The 20,940-nt window shown below is 38.5% G+C and overlaps 1 protein-coding gene across 1 annotated transcript in view; it reads left to right on the forward strand.

Moving 5' to 3' along the window:
- Window positions 1-20,940, forward strand: part of LOC307022826 (copine-8) — a 72,144-nt gene that overhangs the window by 25,284 nt on the left and 25,920 nt on the right. Inside the window, exons 5-6 of the mRNA XM_079655721.1 lie at window positions 6,949-6,988; window positions 13,113-13,189. Of these exons, the coding sequence (XP_079511847.1) occupies window positions 6,949-6,988; window positions 13,113-13,189 (117 nt within the window). The remainder of the gene's footprint in view (window positions 1-6,948; window positions 6,989-13,112; window positions 13,190-20,940) is intronic.

Here is a 20,940-nt window from a genome sequence, read left to right on the forward strand (position 1 = left end):
CTGAGACCTGAGAAACAAGCTTGGGGCTTAGCAGGTTAAACCCAAAGTATTTCCAAACAGCGGAATTTGTTTTACCTTTCTTGTTCACGAGTTGCCCTTGTTCTGCCATCCTCGTTCGCGCCGAACTCAAACAACTATTGTCACTCACAATCTAGCCGCGAGGGCTTTTAGGGAGGGACGAATGGGCATGCAGCAAAATAATCGTTTTATTTCGATTGCGTTGCAAGCCAAAATCGTAATCGAGATTAAAATACGATTAATTGCACAGCCCTAGTATGTATATGTTTGCGCATCATATGGTTGTAATATTTGCAGGGATTTGATTCTGTCTCCAGGATTGTAAAGGTCTGTATAAGAGTTCATATTTGGTTTACTCAATGTTTTGATGCCTCTTCCAGTAAGCATTTCTTTTACATTATTAGTTCCTAAAAATACAAACGTTTCCAGATGTCACCTGCAAAGAAGAAAAAACGATTTGCTTTCACATTTAATTTATACTGTAGCTAAAAATATGGTGTTTTTTTATCAAACGCAGTTCCGTTCCCTACATTTCTCTAATGTACTCTTTATTTACGTAAATTGAAAACTCCTAATGCCACCTTAAAAAGGCTTAGAAAAGAAAGAATTAATGCAGATCTGAAAAGTGGTTTTCAGCAAATATAATTTATAGTCATGCCAACATTTATAAAAAAAAAAGGTTTTTCCAATGTTTCTCTTCAACCTTGACAGCTCAGACTGAACCTAATATGTTAGATACATTGCAATGCTCACTATGTTGCTTGCTTTAAAAGCAATGTTGGTATTTGTCCAACATTGCATTTACTGCTGCTATTTGGCAGACTGTGGAATTTGCATGCCTACCACAAATCAATTCTCCACATTACATAAGTAACAGAGACCCTAATTACTTAAAAAGCTAATTGTGTTGAGTTTCAAAATATCAGTAGTGAGATGGAACACATTGTGTCAGCACTATGTGGCACTAAATCACAACCTGCTATGAATGTGCTGATGCCTTCAAAATGCACATCAGTAAAGACTTGTGAAAGTAACTCACCTAGTTGAATCCGTCATCCTGTACTAGTGATTACCTTACCACATAAAGGTATATTTTATGGCATTGATATGCATCTCACACTTAATTAGCATTCCTTTGCAGGGCTCGACATTGTAATTGGCCCGCTGGCCCGGAAGCACTATTTAGACACCCCGGGCCAGCATAACGTACTTTCCACTTGCCCGCTCGGGCCACTAAAAATATTGTTTAAAAAAAAAGTTTCCTGTGGTATTGGTATTTTGACTATCAATTTAGTTAAATTGTTTCGTTTATCAACGCTACAACATAGCGTTTCGTGAGTCGCTTGTCATTGTTGGGTGAAAAGCAAACAGCTGTTTGCTGCGGAGCGCAGCGCGAGCAGGCTCCTGTGAGCGGGAGCGCGCTCCTTCACTACAGACTATCGCGCCACCTAACCATTCGCCAAAATGTTTTTAATACCAGCGGTAACCGGCCAAGCACCGGGGAAAAAACAATCTTCAAATAAAAGAAAGTCACCGGAGGAGTTAAAGGAGAGTGACAGGGAGCATGAGAAGAAGAGGGAGAGAACGTTTCAGCCAGCTTGATCGATGGAGTTGGCTTCTAGTGCAGTGACGCGTCCTAAAACCCTTTTATAATCTATCGATTAGATTTATGATTCGAAAATTATAAAAGTAGGATAGACATGTGGAGATTATCCGGCTGAACAAAACCTGCATTTATCAAACAGGTTCGTTTTCCACAGACTTTATTTCCAGCTATTTTCCAAAACCCTGTGGAGAAGTCCCGTTGCTTTTTTGTCGAGGGAACCAGCGGCTTACTTCCTGGTTTTATGACGCATCACTGCACCTATCAATATGATGCCAATATAAACAAGGTCTTCTGTCAGCTCTTTACATCAATGCCGACCTATGCTGACAAGAAAGTGAAGAGTAGAACATATAAAAGGTATTGGCTATAGGGAAATGTCCCAGCAGTTTAGGATAATGAAGGTTCTAATCTAATCTACTACATTTCTAACTCCTAATGACGGCAGAAAGCGCATTATACAAATAATAATACTCATAATAATAGCAGAAATGTTTTAACAATGACCACAATATAATTATGTTAATAAACCAAATATGATCAATTGAGGAAAGTGAGGAAGAACTGATGATTCAAATGTTGTAGTACAAGTAGTAATGTAGTTAGCATAAATTACTATTGCAACAAATGTGTTAATTTTCTTCATTATTAGTCGATTTTTTATGGACGAATGCTCCGGGCCAGTGGTTAGAATGGTGGGGCCAGTGATAATACAATTCCACCGGCCCGGAGGGCCAGTGGCATTTTACCCTTAATGTCTACCCCTGCTTTGCATAGCAGCATAAGATGCTATCTGTCGGAGAGTTCCCAGCTAGAAACGTTTGGTTCTAAAAACATTCTGAGAATGTTACATTCATTGTTCTAGGAATGTTTTCAGCTGGAAGTTTTCTTTTGGTTCCCAGAACGTTCTTCTGAAAGGTAGGATAACGTTCTCTAAAAACATTTAAAAAATGTTTGGTGATAACATTGTTAGAACATTATGCCCTCTTATTCTTAAAACGTTTTCAGCGGGAAGTTTTTGTTTGGTTCCCAGAATGTTCTTCTGAAAGGTAGGATAACGTTCTCTAAAAACATTCTTAACATTTTTGGTGATAACCTTCATAAAATGTTTTTGATATGGTTATAATAAAACTTCCCGCTGAAAACGTTTTAAGAATAGTAGGGCATAATGTTCTAACAATGTTATCAACCACATCTTAAGAAGGTTATCAAAAACATTTCAAGAAGGTTATTACCAAGCATTTCAAGAATGTTTTTAAAGAACGTTATCTGAAAACATTCCTAGAACAACGAATGATAACAAACATTTCTAGTTGGGAACTCACACGTGCCACCGCAAACATGCAATATCTGCTTACAGCTTATCATGAATTACGTGCTTGTTTTTTTCAAAAGGAAAATATGGTGACATCAGATTTTTTTTTTAAACATCCTTTTCAAAAAAATGCAACAAGTTTGTTTTTTAAAGCGCTCTAGAAATATATCTGACGTTGACCATGTTAATATTTGCCATAACAAGAACGTTTTATAAAAAAAGAATAACATCCTGAAAACATTTTCTAAATGTTTCTTGGAGAATGTTCTTCATTTGTTATCATGTAACATTGAGGGAACGTTTTATAAAGAACATCTTTAATGTGTTACCCAACAACGGCCTCAATAACATCCTCAAAACATCCTCTGAATGTTGCTTGGAGAATGTTCTTCATTTGTTATCATGTAACATTGAGGGAACGTTTTATAAAGAACATCTTTAATGTGTTACCCAACAACGTCCAAAACACATCCTTAGAATGTTGCAGGCAAAATGTTCCACCTTTTTTAACATATCACATTAAAGGAACGTTTTATAAAAAAAACTTTCTGTCATCTCAGGCCTCAATAACATCCTCAGAACATCCTCTGAATGTTGCAGTTAAAACTTTATGTCTTAGTTAACCTTAAACCTTATAGGAACATTATTTGAAAAAATAAACATCCTAAAAAGGTTCTTTGAACATCAGATTAAAAAGTTTATTTAAAACCTTATTAGAACCTGTAGGTAACATTAGCCAAAGTTGTGAGAACGTTCCCCGCTAGCTGGGTTAGTCTTTAGCTTCATTAAGCCACCAGACTGCCTTTCAGCCTTTGAGGGGATTCTCTTTCCTAATTTGCTCTCAGATCACAGCTCTCATTGAATTACTGAGGGGATTTCAGTGGCTTTATTTTATTAGAGAGAGACTAATTATGTTATAATCTATGAACCAGGGGAGCAACGTCAGTAAACCCAACCGGGACCTCTGTGAAGGGGAGTTAGTGATTCTGCATCCTGTCTGGGTAGAGGTATTTCTTTATTTAAACTACTTTTCATAGCTTCGTTGGCCTTGTTCCTGGTCTAATTGCAAACATAATATTGTCTCTTTGAAGATTCAATTGTGTTTTTCTTTTAAATAATGCTGTTTAAAATAAAGTAGAGGTGTGCCCGCAACTACCTGCTCCTCACTTTGATAACAGACTGATCCACCTGTGTTACCACTCAGGTGGCGGTGCTTCTTGTATCTTGTAGTGATGTGGAAAAAATCTGTCGATTTAATCATGGTTCTTATCTTTTCTAAGATTAAAAATCCAATCACAACTTTCCAAAATATATTTCTTAAATGTTTTTCCCTAATAAATAACCTCTGTGTGGGTTTGAATACTTTTTTTTAATGAACAATAATGATCATTGATTCATATTATTAATTTATTTAAAATATTTAAACTTTGTTTTAAGTCAATGAAAATGTAAAAATAAATTTATTTTAAATCGGATTTGTTTGTACATAAATAAATGGTACTTTGTGCCTTTGTTTACATTATCACAATAAGTACAAAATGTTTATACAAAAACTCAAAATGTTCAAACGAACTTTCCACACCGTCTTTCTAAGCCCACCGTAAACGGGAATAAACCTAAAATTAGCACCCATACAAACTGAATCTAGAATCCATTTTTAATTGAGAATTGATTATGGAATCAAAATGTGACAAGAATTGAAATAGAAGCTGAAAGATTTACACTTATGATATTGTATCTTGTCACCTCTCTTGTACGTCAATACTGATACAGTACGTACACTGAAAAATACTGTAAAAAAAATAGGCATTTCTCACAGTATCAATAGGTTGAAAAAAGCAGAAGTGGTCATCATTACGTACGTTGTCTGGGTTTCCAGTCAGTGAGTAGCTGTATGCTGTGTCTCTGTGTGTGTGCTGCTGTTTCAGAGTCCCAGCTGGCGTCTCTGTCACATCTCATACTCGTTCTGTCACCGGGCCACGTGGGAAGACCCGCTCCGAGACGAAAGCAAATCTGATGTCTTGTGTGTACATTCCCACATACTGTGTGTGGCCATGGTGACAACCCTGTGTGCAGTTTAGCCATGGTAACCATAACAACCAGGGTTCCAGGGGATGGCGGGTGCGATATAGGAGCAGACAGATTTCTTTCAGGGAAAAGAGAAGCCTGTAACCTTTCATATCTTCGCTGCCTGCTCCACTTGTATACGACATTGTACAACCCAGTATACATTACATACATAAATGGAGCCTTTTGTTACTTTTTCTTCCTGAAGTTTCTTTGTATAGCTGCTTTTATCCTTTCTCTGATTCCCTTGCTGCAAATAGCACAGAGGCTAGAACTGTAAGGAGTTGTGCTTGAATGTGTTTTTACGTGTCAAATTGTACATTAACACAAAGCTCAAGCATGTTTTCCAGAGCAGTTATGTGAAAATCCTCATATACAAACGTTTTATTTTTCTAGTGATGCGCATTTTTATGCTCAGGATGTGTAGGAACATGTGATTTAAAAAAATGTTTTATGCCTTCTCATTGGTTAGGCTAGCTTGATAAATGTACAGGATGAATGCATGTGTCTCTGCTCTCTGTTTTTGAGTGGTTTTCTGAATGTAACTGAGCATTAAATGAGACTTTTTGTTGGTGTGTTGTTGCGTTGCGTGTGCGCGGACCTCGCTTGCTAACTAGCAGCCTGACCTGAGATGGCCCCCAAGGGCCATGAAGATGGGACCTTTGTGAAAGTGTTATGAAGTACTACAGTGTATCCTCTGAATATGAATGACTAACTGCACTTGGTGTAATGGACCTCACCTTAATTCTTTATACCACTAGCAGGTTGCATGTATTGATTTTTGAATAACAAAATCAATATATCTTGTACTACTTTCGTTTTCCTCTAGTGTCAAAGTGAAGTAGATTTTTTCCCCCACAATATCTCAACAATTATTAGATGTATTGCTAGAAAACTTTATGTTCCCCAGAAGATGAATCCAAGGCTAATACTTATGGCATTTCTAATCCTCATCCCCCAATTTTGTTTGTGTGGATTTGAGCAAAATATTGACCACAACATAAAAAGGTGCTTAAACGTCTACTTGCCAACATTGTCATCATGCGCTAACTGGCATTAGCATTAGCTGTGTTTGTGTGAAGACTCACAAGGCTACTAACTTTAGGCTTTTGACTCGTCTTGTGTCGTCACAAGGAGATCAAATGAGAAGCAGAGCCACAAATGAGTTCAATGAGGTTCACATTTTTTCTAGTTATTAGTTCTGTTTGTCTTTTAATTTCCAGTCCTCTGTATACAACTACAGAGAAGCAGAGTAAACAAAAGTAGGGGATTTGTCTGTATGTCGCTCAGTGCGGACATATATTTTGATAATGAATCATTTCCCAGAGGGTGGATGACGAGAGAAACACTCTGAATGTGGAAAAAGTCACAGACAATCACGATAAGCAATCATGTGATTGTTAAATCATTATGAATGATTAGTCATGCTTTGGAATCAGATTAATTTAGAATAATGACAACAACACACAAACACTCAATGAACGATCCAAACTGCCGTTTGTTTCTCCTCCGAATGTTCTCCTGCAAGTGGCAATCCATTTTTAGTGGTGGGTGAAATAACCTGAGTGAATGGCTTTTTTCAGTGCTTCCCTTTGTTTGGAGTATCCTGCACTGCAGGAGCCAGTGCACGTAAGAGACCTGGAGGTAGAATAGAGGAATACAACCTGTGACTAACACTCAAAGGCACAATATCTCTCTCTGTATGTCTTTCTATCACTTATGTCTGACTGCCAATTAGTCAATTTCGTGTGAGTTTAACAGAGGATGCCTGTGATGCTGGGAAGTGGAATACCCCGAACCTCTGGTGCGATGTCTCTGATTAGGATGTCTCGCTGCCCTATTACTGATTTACTCTGTAATCTCAAATTCCCAGCTGAGCTCCTGTCACCCTCCATCACTTCCTAATGCACTGATTCTCACTCTCTTTTCCTTTTTTTTGCTACAGGTATGATGTTGACTCGAAGAGCGCCAACCTGTCAAAACACGTGAGTAATAAAACTGTCTTTGTGCTTACATTAAGACATGTACGTTTTACGTCTATTTTTGCCTCCACACTTTTGCTGATTGTAATCTGTGAGTGAGTGTGTGTGTGTGTCCTTGTTATTAGCTCCCATTAGACTCGTTTTAGGCCACAACAATGAGTGTGCTTATCGTCTACTGTAATAGCACATTCCCTAAACGGCCTGCAATTAATTTGGAAATTAAATGAACACTAATTTCCCTGATAGCAGTCATTAGCATAGCGGTAATTAGGAACAACAATGTGATAACTTGCCAGTGAGGCCTGTGTCCTGCCTACTGCATCATGGGAATTGTAGTTCAATCAGTAAGTATGAATGAGAAAGCGCAGTTGGTACTTGTGTCAAGGGAAATTAGTTATAAAACAGTTCGAACCTTCGGATTAATATAAAAAAATACAGAATAATTGACATTTATTTCTGATCACTTGACCATAAAACATGTTAATTAATTAGCTAAACAGGTGAATCTTTTTCAGGCTAGCTGCTTCCCAATGTTGCTACTGTTAGCTGGCTGCCAACAGTAGCTTCAGACTTTCTAAAACTTTTCCTTTGATGGGTGGCACTGCTATCATTCAACAAAAGGGGAAGTTTTAATCTAACACCGTTAATCCAGTTACTAAACCGTTGTGATTCCTGAATGTCTATAATCTTGTGTGCACATCTGTCGGATTTCCCGTAATATCTAAAACATGTTTGGCCAGGTGCTAACGGTGAAAACGGACAAGGACTGTCACTGTCCAATGCAGGAGAGTTATACCACCAATAACATAAGGAGGCTATGAAAGACTATACAACAGCTGTCTGTTCTACTCAAACCGTTATCTGGACATTTACATTTATAGCTCCAGTGTCCATAATAGCCAGTTGTGCAGTACTTCCTCTTTCTACTCCGCAGCTTTTGTCTACCACCTGAAAGAAAAACACTCAAACTGTGTATACAATATGTTTGTGTCTGTGGAAAGCTCATTTGAAGTTACACTGACCTGCCTGCTGTGTGCCCTCAGCAGAGCACAGACAGTAAGTCACATTCTGCCCTGATGTGACTCACTGCAACTTTGTTTCCTCTCAGCGTCCAACCCAACCAGTCTGCTCACATATCATACAACACAAAGTCACATGATTTTCTCTGTGTCACAAACAAAAGAGGCATTGATTATTGGAAGAAACAGTAGTGGATGGGAAATGTACGACTCGAGAAGACGAGAATTATATATTTGAGCAAGACTGGCGCTTGTGCTTGTGTTTTCTTTATAGTTTACAGAATAACAGAATTAGTAATAATAGAACAGACTTTATTGTGTCCTAGGGTGAAAATATTGCTACTATGGTAATGCTCATGTGATCTTAGGTAGATAAATAGTTCGGTCTTTCAAAATGTGTCTATAAAGTAGCCCTTTTATGCTCATTTTCAGGTTTCATAATTGTATTTGGGCCCCTTCTGTGACATGTTCACATGCTTTAATGTTCAAAGAGTCCTTTATTTTTTTCTGCTGCACCTATGTTCACGCTCGATCTGAAACCAGAGCTTAGTCTGCTCTGATTGGTTATCTGGCCGGCTCTGTTGTGCTTGGTGAACCACTTAGGCAAAGGGGCGGGATATCTCTATCACGTACAATGTGTTGGAGCGCTAGCCATTGGAAGCGCGAGTGTTACTGTACGTAATGATGTCACTACAGTATGTTACAGAAGTAAAAAAAGGAGTCCAATATATAACACACGACTACCGGAAAGGAAAACCCTAAGAACCATAATACAGCCGCTTTTAAACTGAATAAGTCTTGTGAAGCATACAATCCGCCTCTAAATAATATTTTGTATTTGTTTTTATTTAACTTGAATGTAACCAGAGTGCCTTCTGGTGAGCAATCCCTTCTCCCGTGTTTTCCTATCGAGTCATTTCATTTCTATGATACCATGTTCCTGTGAAACTGGAAAAAGTATTTTCTTTTTTTTATCGCAATTTCATGACCGGGTGTTAATATAATAGGTGTATTTGAGGACCTGTGTAGAGGCACAGGAGAAGGTTGTATTTCTGCACTTTCTATTAAAGTACCATGTACCGGTCAGAAGGGATGGAGTACGACATGCAGGATACACATTTTATTTAGCCATTATCCTCTATTACAGCAAACTGCTGTCCTGTGTCATTATGTGGCAGAGGGGAAGGCTGAACTGTCATATTGATTTCTCTGATGGTATTTTTAGTTTCGACCTAAACACAACCACATATACTTTACTATGTCAGAAGAAAACAGCATAGAAATGTGACATTTAAATGCAGTAGTAATTTTTAAAAAGCAAACACACTTAGCTAGCTTAGGGTACATCTTGGTCTTGTTTTAGCAGAACATCTCAAACATATTTGTATTACCTCTTCATGTTCATGTATGGGATTTTTTAAGTTGACATTATAACACTGTGTCATGGCCATTTTCATCTACCTCCAACAATAATCTATAATCAATGTTATTCTTTTTTTTTTTCCTTTAAAAGGCTGAATGAATGCCATCAACTGCACTCTTGACATTTATGTCACAGTAACTATATGAACCTAGATGTAGATACATTGGAATATAGTCCCAGTTTCTCAAAAACAAATTGAATTGCTCTTAGTTTCCCTTCAGGATTTCTCTCTGGTAATAACATGTGTCGCTTTGCTGTCTCTCTGGGTTAAAATCCATGCTTTCCTCATCTCTCTTTCTCATCTTTTACCATCACTGTGTCACCTTTTTTTATTTCATAGCCAGCTCACACTTTCTCTCTTTCTTGATCTCTACATTTCCCATTTCCCTCCAGCCTTGCCTCCCTTTCTTGTAATCAATAATCTCCTACACGAAGAGACAGGCATGTGACTGGCTTGGGGTTGGAGGGCAGGGGGATTTGGGGTTGTGGGGGGAAGGGAGCGCCAATCCATTAGATGGTGTTTTAACATGGGAGCTGTTGGCTGCAGGCACACCTGGGAACAGAGTGAGAACGAGTGTGGAATATAGAGGGACAGGTCCATAGTGGGGGAGAGAGAGAAACATGTCCTGTTGATGAGATCACACTCATTTATATATCTGTATGCAGATGGTTAAGAAGTAAGGCTGATCTTTTTTGATTAATTTGAAAATGCAAATCAAAAAATCTTTAAATACTCTGATAACCAGCTTTGAATAAGTCACCTTTTTATAAAGGGTTTTTAAGTGTTTCCATCGTTGTTGTTGTTGTTGTTGTTGTTGTTGTTGTTGTTGTTGTTGATGTTGTTGTTAATGGCTACTGAACATGGATGAACAGCATCAAGCTTCAGTATATTCCCTCTCCTCCTGAAACGCCTCAATTGGACTCCTTTGTTTACTTCCGCAACATAAAGACATCACTACGAAACACTCACGCTTTTATTGGCTAGCGTTCAAATAGATTTTATAGGCTATGGGTTGGGACATCTCTAAGAGGTTGACCAATCACAACAGAGCCGGGTAGCTAACCAATCAGAGCAGACTGGGCTCTGGTTTCAGACAGAGACTGAAAAGAGGGTCTGTAGCACATAAAGTATGAGAAAAATAAAGAGATCCATAAGTAATTCAGCCAATAGTTTCACAAAGACAATTATCCGATGGACCTTCTATGGATAACAGCCCTTGTTGCTAGGTGATATGTGACTTTACTGCAAAGCTTCTACTACATTATAGACGGTAGAAAATAAAATAAAAAACACTTTTACAATGTTAATGCATGACTTATTGTAGCAAAAACAAACAGTGTTGCAAAGTAACCTCTAAGCACTATATTTGAGATATTTCCATTTTATGCTACTTTATGCTACGACACTTGTTGGTACACTAACATGGCAAATATTTCAAACATCAATTTGCATGTTCATGTTTTCAATAATAAAGATTCCTCTACTAATTAATTATGATGTTCTATGATTGATAAATATACCTGCCAGTTTCATCAAAACTAGCTCCACCTTTTCAAGCTGCAGAATTAAAATGATTTACACAGTTATGGATGATCAAATATAATCAATTGTAACAATATATGTTAATCAGAAAATGGCCATTCTGCAGTATTTTATGTTTTGATACATTTATTTTGATGCTAATTATTTTGTACTTTAGCTTAAGAAACACTTCTACATGTAATCAAGAATGTCTACACTGTGGTATCACTAGTTTAACTTAAAGGTTGCCTATTATACTGTTTTTCATCAATATATTATAGTTCTCAGATATATACAAAACATGTCTCAAAATACCAAACAGATCTTTGTAGCATCCCATAATCCCCTCTGTTTCAGCCCTGTTTCAAAAGTGCTGATTCTCTGTCTTTTACTTTAGATGAAAATAAGGAGCCCCTCCCCACGCCCCTCTGAGAAATATTTGGTTAAAAAGAACACAATGGTGCTCTAGGAGGAGATTCAGGTGATAAGGTGGGGGGGGGGGGGGGGGGGTTACCCTGGTTGGTGATTGGCTAATGGTTACACAAGCCAAAAAATCATTATGACATCATAAAGTGCCCACAATCTGATCAGCTCATCTTCAGACAGGTTTTTATATAAATGGATCAGGACAAAAAGAGAGAGAATCTTTCTTCCTGAAACTTTCAGAATCTCTTTCCACAGAGGGCACACATGTTGATGTACAAAAGACATGAACAAGTGGATTTTGCATAATAGGTGACCTTTAAGGGTCCAATTTTGAAGAAAAAAAATGTGTTTATGACATGTCACATGGTACTTGAGATAAACAGGTTGACAGTAAGCTTGGTAGATGGATAGATATAGCCACAGAATAACAGAAGAGGCTAATCAATGGAGCGAGTAATCCATTATGTTAGCGCTGCCTGGAGCCATTCTGTCACATATTAGACATGCTGTCCAATAATGACGAACAGCCTCAGCACTGTGCCCCTTGGTGAAATGTGGCTAGCAACAGCATGTTTCTTTAATAGCTTTTAGAGGTGTGTGTGTGTGTGTGTGTGTGTGTGTGTGTGTGTGTGTGTGTGTGTGTGTGTGTGTGTGTGTGTGTGTGTGTGTGTGTGTGTGTGTGTGTGTGTGTGTGTGTGTGTGTGTGTGTGTGTGTGTGTGTGTGTGTGTGTGTGTGTGTGTGTGTGTGTGTGTGTGTGTGTGTGTGTGTGTGTGTGTGTGTGTGTGTGTGTGTGTGTGTGTGTGTGTGTGTGTGTGTGTGTGTGTGTGTGTGTGTGTGGTAGCTCTGTTTCATACTTTCATTTTGAATTCTCACTGAGCAAGCAGATTGCGATGGTTGCCAATTCTTCATGCGAATAAATTAAGTTTTGAGGATTGATCTCTTCTTTCATGTCTCCTCCTTTCAGTCAGCATCAGCGAAATAAATTCAGTATGTGATGGCAGTTTAATTTTCCAGGAACGCAGCGGATAGGGCGCATGTGTGAAGGCTGGTGGGAGGAAGACTCGATCTATTTGGCAGTATTATCTGTCAGTGGGGGAACATGGAGCTATTTGAAATGGCTGTGTGGTTGCACTGTAGAGACCAGCGATAAGGGTCTTTTTTATGAGTTTATGGCTGTGTCTTTTATAAATAGAATTAAATGTGTTTATTTGTTTATGTCATGTCCTGTGTAGGGATGTTCAATCACAAGTGTTTAGCGCTTGATCTACAGCTGCAGAGGTTACAAAAATCAATCCAATGCACATGCTTGACAATGGATACCATAGACGCCAGACAACTAAAACTAACACTGAGCTGAAATCAAACGATTGCACATTAATGAGGTACAAGAGCCATAAATTAACAGGCTCATTCGATGTTTTGCTGTTTTTCATTCCTCAGCCCTTTCTACACAATATAGTCTACTTACTTGGAATGGAGGAAAGATGAACACGGGCGAGTTTACGAGAGCTTATAGCATTGCTGTGATTAAATGTGTAAAACAATACGTGTGGTAACAGATGTGAAACCAAGTGTCAGATCAGCATATTATAGCTCTATATAGCTGATATTGATAGGTACACAAATTGCCTTGATCTTGGAGATCCGACCAGCCTTAGCAGATCTGACCTAGCCTTGTATGAATAACAAAAACACTTTCTTTTTTTTAAACTCTCTTTCTTTCTCTTACTCTGCAGGATTTTCTGGGCCAGGCCTACTGCACTCTGGGAGAAGTGGTTGGATCACTTGGCAGTCGCTCGGAAAAACCTCTTGGGTGAGTATTTGTGCCCATAGCTGCCAATATTTCAGAGCTGATGTATTTCCCCCCTATTAGTTAGGTTTTTAGAGAGAATCAATCCTTCTGATGAAGTACTTTAAATCAATTTGCATTCATTCTCTTAGAAGTTTGTTTAGTGACAGTTTGTGTTACTGTAAATCCACCTAGCTCTCTATAGAGTAAATTAATAACAGGGACTTCTTACAACCAGCGTGAAAGTGACTTTATCCCCAAACAATTTGCTCTAGAGCAGAGATATAAGTGTTGATTTCCTTTTGAATGGAAGAATATCTTCTGTTTGTTAATTGGAGTTACTCAAGCAATAAGCTCAGGAAAAGTATATGCTTCTAGTTTTTTAATGAACACACACAAAAACACACTCGGGTATTGATACACATTCAAACACTTCAGGCTCATTAAAGCGATGGTGATCAGACTTGTTAGCCAGCCTGCATGTAACACATAAAGATCACTGCATCTGTGTGTGGGTGTGGGCATGTGTTTCTTCTGTTTGATACAAATAGTTCTCGGTACATCAAGTTATTTAAAGTTGAAGAAAAAGAGAAGGCTGAACATGCTCGCCTAAATGAGCCCGCAGCCTTTGTGTTTGATTTATAAAAAGTACAACAGGGTGTCCGCGGGGTCTTAAAAAGTATTGAAAGTTGATCAACCAATTTAGTGAAAATTAAGGCTATTAAAAAGTATTAAACAGCATTTTCCAAGTTATTACATGTTTTAGCTTGTTTTCAATAAGTATATAAATTGTCCAAAGAGGTTGTGTTCTACGGTCTGCCTGAATGTAATCATTGCGTAGGTGTGTAGTGTGATTCTGTGTAGTTTATTTATGGCATCCCGTTGGATTTGACGTCATCTGAACAGGACATCGCACGCTCACTGCTTGATAGCACGCGAAGGTCCGTTCACGCCGGTTGTTAAACAACATCGTTATGGGGAAATGCAAGTTTGCGTCCAAATGGTTGGAAGATAAGGAGGAAGGACAATCAATACTGTATATAGTAAATGTGAAGTGTGTCGCCAAGGTAACCTGTTAGAACTCGAAGTGGCGATGAGGTCTCAAAATGTATGGAAAGGGTCTAAAAAAGGTCTTAAAAGGAATTACATTTGACTTCAGGATTCCTGCATATACCCTGTACAAGCAAAAAGTATTAGTTACAGTTACTATTAAAATACCTTGATGGATATCAACATAGTCTGCTTCCTTTGGAGCACTAATTAGGATGCATCATTATCTACTTCTATCCATGAGGCTGCTCTTTCATAGCCCATAGTGGCTTCTTTATTGCTTCTTTTTTATCCAATTTGCTTTTTCATTTGAAGCGTTCATGAGCCTTGAGATCTTAAAAGGCTGGTGTCAGGGGAAATAACAGCCAAGCTGGCATACCTTCACTGAGCGCTGGCAACCTGGCAACCTGTTTGTGCATGTGTGTGTGTACTGTGTATGTGTGTGTGTGTGAGCTTATATATCGTATTTAAAAACTCTTACTAATCTAGTAAACATCCTGGCAAATGTTTATAAAATCCCGATGTAGTGTGACGCACCACATACGTGATTTTATGTTGTACTTAGTATGAACACAAATACAATGTTATGCGATTTCCCCACATCCCTTCATGCACTTGAGCAGCAATCGCCATGGTGATCGCAGCGGAAGGTTACTCACTCACTGTGAAAGAAAGAAAGAAAGAGAGAGACCTGTCCGTCCATGTACGTGCACATGCTTTTATGTGCACCATGGGCCCCTCCAAAGTGCAAAACAATGTTTTCCGTCCTTAAGCCCCATTGATGGAAACACACACACACACACACACACACACACACACACACACACACACACACACACACACAGACATGTACACGTTCTTGTAGTCATTTGGTAATAGAGTGTTACAGGAATGAGTCCTAAACCCGGAAGTCAATTATCATCTTAGCACTTAGCTCCTTCATCTCAAATTCAAAGTTTTTCTGAATTAGTTTTTGGTTGATGTATACGAGCCTACGATATTTTACACAACTTGTTTTACGATATAAAATATGCCAGTATGCACCCAACTGGTGAACGTGTGAAACTTTTATGGGTCTTTAAAACAGCGGTTGCTAACAAATGGCTCAACGAGGCTACTTAACATCATCACACTGAACATTAGCCGACTTTAGCTTAGCGGAGTTGACGCATGTAGTTTGTCGATAGCATTTACGCTTCAGCTATTAGAAAAGTGTTGTTTCTATGGGGAGATTGCTGCTTAACAGATCTTAATTTTTGCAAAATTCCCAAAACCAAAGGAAAAAGGTTGACTTTTTCTCAAGGGAGCCCTTCAGATACTTACTTTTCAGTTAGGCCTTCAAAAAAGATAGGCCCACGATAGCAACAGATCAGCTCGACTCAGCTCAAGCACTGTTCCCCCCTGTATAAGCGCAGTTACGGATAATGGATGGATGGATGTATAGAACAGGTGTCATATTGACCATTTATAGCCCCGGTTTTCAAAGAAATTTGTGATTCGGTGCAGAAGCAGAACCCCTGTCAACATTTATTAAATACAAACGTAGAGGCCACAGCTGTTGCAATCATTGTCTTGCCGAGGTTGTGTCTGTATGTATATGTGTGTGTGGGTATGTGTTTGACTTGGTCAGACACACACCTGCAGCCTGACACGACAGGGGGGATCTTTAACAATTGTAATGAGTGCTAATTACAGCTAATTACATTGTTCAATCAAACTCCAGTGGGCATTTGTGTGTGTGTGTGTGTGTGTGTGTGTGTGTGTGTGTGTGTGTGTGTGTGTGTGTGTGTGTGTGTGTGTGTGTGTGTGTGTGTGTGTGTGTGTGTGTGTGTGTGTGTGTGTGTGTGTGTGTGTGTGTGTGTGTGTGTGTGTGTGTGTGTGTGTGTGTGTGTGTGTGTGTGTGTGTGTGTGTGTGTGTGTGTGTGTGTGTGTGTGTGTGTGTGTGTGTCCATCCCAACAGCAACAGTATTTAAAACAATGACAAGCCTATCATATCTGAAATCTATAATGAAAAACATATTTATATTGCATTAGAAGTAGCCTTTAGCCGTCATAATAATAATCTGCCCAATGTAAAACATTATACAATTACTTATAAAGTATAGTATCATAAAACGTAATAATTGCATTTCTTTCCAAGTCTCATATAGTATTATAAATATAATAGTTGTAACACATTTCAATATTTTAATTCAATTGTGAATTATATAGGTAATGACTGGTTTGGAATAATAATAAAATATGCAGAAATGTCAGTGAGTGACCAGCAATTATTAAGTATACGAGTGTATGTGCCACACAATATCAGTATAGTATGATTTTACAAAATTCAATAGCTGTTTAGCCTGTATCCAGTCTTTATGCTAAGCTAACTGGATGTTCGCTGTATCTTCATATTTGGTATTCAGACACTGATATACATCTTCTCATCTCTCAACTATCGGCAAAAAATGCAAATATCTATATTTCCTAATATGTCAAACTCCCGTTAACTTGCAAAGACAATGTGGACCTCTCGATTTCAAAGTTGACTAATGAAATGTGTTTTTTACCTTGATTTGAGCTAATTTTATTCAAACTTAGCTCTTCTAACTAAAGTAAAAGATAAACATAAATGTAGTGTGCTGCATGTTGAATCCTATACATTCCTCTGGGCCTTTTTATTGCACCCTGACACACTTTAGGTTAGATTTGCTTTACAGTACTCAGGTTTAGCGAATACCACCTAAGAGAGAGATTATTATCATCCTCTTGCAGTACTGATGCTGGTGTTCAGGTTGAAATTTAGTTTCCACCACTGTTTTTTTATTATCTATTCTTCTCGATACTTCCTCTCACACTCGCCACCCTCCTTTGTTCCCCCCAACAATCCTCCATGTTCGCAGGGTCAGAGAGAAGCCCCGGTGAACTGCAGACAGAGCTAAGTGGGCTACAATTTAGCCAAGTGATCCAAGAACGCCAACACCAACAAAGGCCGATAGCTGTGAATACAAGCCTGATTGTATTGATTTGTAAAGGACGTACAATGAAACGCTCTTTCTGCCTCTTAGTGGGGAGACATGGATTTTATGTGAATGTTTCCTTTTGTTTGAGAGAATTATGTTTATGAGTTTCCTTTTAGGGGAAAAGTGTGTGTGTGTCTGTGTGTGATTGTGTGGCAGCATGACCAAGAGTATTATGAACTCATGTTCCTGTCATTTAGTGGGAATGCTGACACAGCATTCCAACTATCTGTTATGCTACGCATAAAAATTATTTATTATTCCGCCGGGTTATTTTGCGCCACTTCTCCTCCCACATTGAACATCGCAGAAACTCCGTTCGAACATCAAAACGTTCAGCTCGGTCGGGAATTGATGGCTATTGCTTTTATCATTCATAACTTTCATAATTCCAGATATACATCCCATAATACATCACATTTTTAACATGGAAATCATCTTCATGCAACTTCAACTGCTGACTGCTCCTTCATACTTTCACTCAGAAACCTCATTCCAACTTTAAAATGTCACACATCTTTGTGACATTATTCATGTAACACACCTTTTAAATCTGATTCTTACTTTTAGAGATATTAAACATTGTTCAGACCTTGTTAAAGAGGCCTCCTTCAGATTTTAGAGTGTGTGATGTCACAGCTAGAGTGGATGACAGATTTAATTTTGCCTTCATATTTTCTTTTAAACCTGCCATAATTCCCAAACCCTACATTCCTGAGACATCATTTTTCATGAGAAACGTAGGAAAACATCCCGTAGCTTGAAAGATACAAAATAATTAAGCAAAAATAATTAAACAAAATGCCTCTTGAGGGCATGAAGTGACACAAACTTTCAACATGTCTCCATTAAAACCCATTGTAAGTTCAGCCTAACCTTTCCCCACCACAGCAGCCGCACACCTTTGGTTAATCTGCCAAAAAGGCAACATTATTAACCCTTAACCCTTATGAAACTACAAAAAAAGTACATTTCAGATGCTCAAGTTCATTGACATCCTTCACGTTTTGAAATTTCACTGATATTTGTTACGGTTCTTCAACAAAACGTTCACATGTAACAGGTTTATCTCTCATTCAGAACAATGAAAATGCTCTCCTCTAACTGATTACTGCACATCACCATGGAAACCTTTGATCTCTGGACATGTCGTTAGCTGAAATATAAACACCTGTGTCATGGAAAACGATGATGTCTTAACTCCAACTGAGTTGTGACAGATGGATAGATATAGCCATCTGTATCTATCTATCTATCTGATGGATAGATACATCATAATTTCCATGGAAACGCATCCCTCGCCATAAAAGAAGATGTCGCTATAACTCCTATGAAAGTCCAGCTGTGAATACATCTACGGGACAGTTTTGGGATTTCTTCAAATGCCGTTGCCATGGCAACACAATGCTCGCAATGAAACACGGTTTTCTCATAACTTCAGTGAAAATGCTCCAAAACGGCTCAAAACTTCACAGGTTTGATAACGATGCAGCCATCAACGCATCTAAGCGTATTATGGGATGTCATCAAATGCCGTTGGCATGGCGACAGATCATTCGCCATCAAGTTAGTTCAAAAGTTTGCAGTTCAAATATTCTGCTGCTTTTCCAAGCCTTTCTACTTTCTTTTCTTCTCTTATCACACATTCAAGCCCCCAGTCTTCATGTATCATTTAATCTAAATTATTCACTTCCTTCTTACACATTACATTTCAGCATAGCAGTTTAGGGTCAGCATAAAGCATTCCGACTAGCAATTTCTTCAGGAATTACATTCTCTAGTTATAATTGATATCTCATTCAGGTATTATCCCCGGTCATTGGGGATATAATGAAGATGACGTGTGTGTGTGTGTGTGTGTGTGTGTGTGTGTGTGTGTGTGTGTGTGTGTGTGTGTGTGTGTGTGTGTGTGTGTGTGTGTGTGTGTGTGTGTGTGTGTGTGTGTGTGTGTGTGTGTGTGTGTGTGTGTGTGTGTGTGTGTGTGTGTGTGTGTGTGTGTGTGTGTGTGTGTGTGTGTGTGTGTGTGTGTGTGTGTGTGTGTGTGTGTGTGTGTGTGTGTGTGTGTGTGTGTACGCACGCACGCTGTAGCCAAGAAGAGGCCTAGACTTAATTACCCGTCTCTTGCCAGACACTGATTGCAAATCCATTTGCCTTGATTAGAGGATTCACAGTGTTTCGTCTCTCTCTCTCTCTCTCACACACACACACACAGATATTCCTGAGGCACTTTTCAACTTTGAAGTGCCTTTTCTTTTTGTGTAAAAGCGAAAAAGGGCAAAACGAAATAGAGATATAGCAGTTAAAAACTAATTGTCTGGCTTTTTCTCGCATCTAGGATGATCCTCTCTCTTGTAACAAATAGTACCAGTGCTTGTTTTTTTTTTAAATGACAACAATACTCGCACAACAAAGTGCTGCTATTTCTCATTAGTTGTCATAATTTGTCTTTTTACAAGGGGAAAACAAATGACCTCAGAGGCAGTTTACACATTCACATAAATAGCAGCGCACAGTTTATAAAGGCGTTTCAACTATATTTCTTTCAGATTTGAGCTTTGCACAGTCCTTCTTGTCTTTACAACATACTGTGTCTGTGTATGTAAGGCAAAACTATGAAATACATAATTCCTCCAGTAACTATGCAATCCTGAAGCCCACGCATCATTTAGAGGCCGATGTCGCAGACAGATTAATAACCACCTTTTGGAGAAGAAAATAGAGCAACGAGAACAAGCATCGGAGGAAATAACGAGCAGAGGAATCCCATTCGGTATCTCGCAGTGGGGGGCCTGAAACCGGCAGAGTTGTCATGGCGACCTAGATTCCGGGCGCTTGACGGATGTGTGTGTGTGTGTGTGTGACTTTTAACTGTTTCTCCCTGCATATTGTTGCAGTGAGATGACATGATTGAGACTGAGCGGGTGAGAAGCGATACAAGTTGTATGAGCTGCTTGTTTTCTGCTTCTTCAAACAACATGTCTGTACGTTGACAAAGGTTAGCAAACTGCTAGAAAAAAAAAGTTTCAGTATATAGTTGTTAAAAAGCATAAAAAAGTAAATGTCTTTAACATGAGCTGCGCCTTTTTCTGTTTTTAACATTACATTATATTTTGTTCTGATACACGCTGGTGACATCTGAATCTTATATAGCTGTTACACCCACGCAGCAAAACATTCCACAAAACATTTATTACTTAAAAAATATATATAGCTATAGCTTTTTGTGTCTATTCCATACTTGTTAAGACATAACGCTGTGTTAACAAGTAGTAGTTTACACTTTAAATAATATATAACTCTGCCATAACGGGAGAGCAGGCAAATGAGATAAGTTGGTGTAAAAGGTAAAGGGGTAGAACAAATGTCGTCGTTTAATTTTTTGTCAAGCTGTTGTGAAAATATTGCTAAGTAATATTTTTAGCCACCTTTTTTTCGCTATAACTTTGATTTAATTTGACTTTTATGTTGTTCATTGTTATCTATGTGCAGTGGATGTGACAGTAAGCTTTTTTCGAAGGGGGGATGGATCCCTATTGTTTATATGGCTATATTAAAGAGGTCACACGAACATAGACATATATATTTCAATCCATACTTCTGGGCGCCATTAATGTTACAGAACTAGAAGCGGTTAGTTGTTTTTATTTGGCTTATGCACATGAGTACTCTATCTCCATGGTAAATATGTTTTGAGATGATCCTAAAATATTTCACATAACATCA

The sequence above is a fragment of the Notothenia rossii genome (genome assembly GCF_949606895.1).
Source record: "Notothenia rossii genome assembly, chromosome: 10".
In the NCBI taxonomy this organism is placed as follows: domain Eukaryota; kingdom Metazoa; phylum Chordata; class Actinopteri; order Perciformes; family Nototheniidae; genus Notothenia; species Notothenia rossii.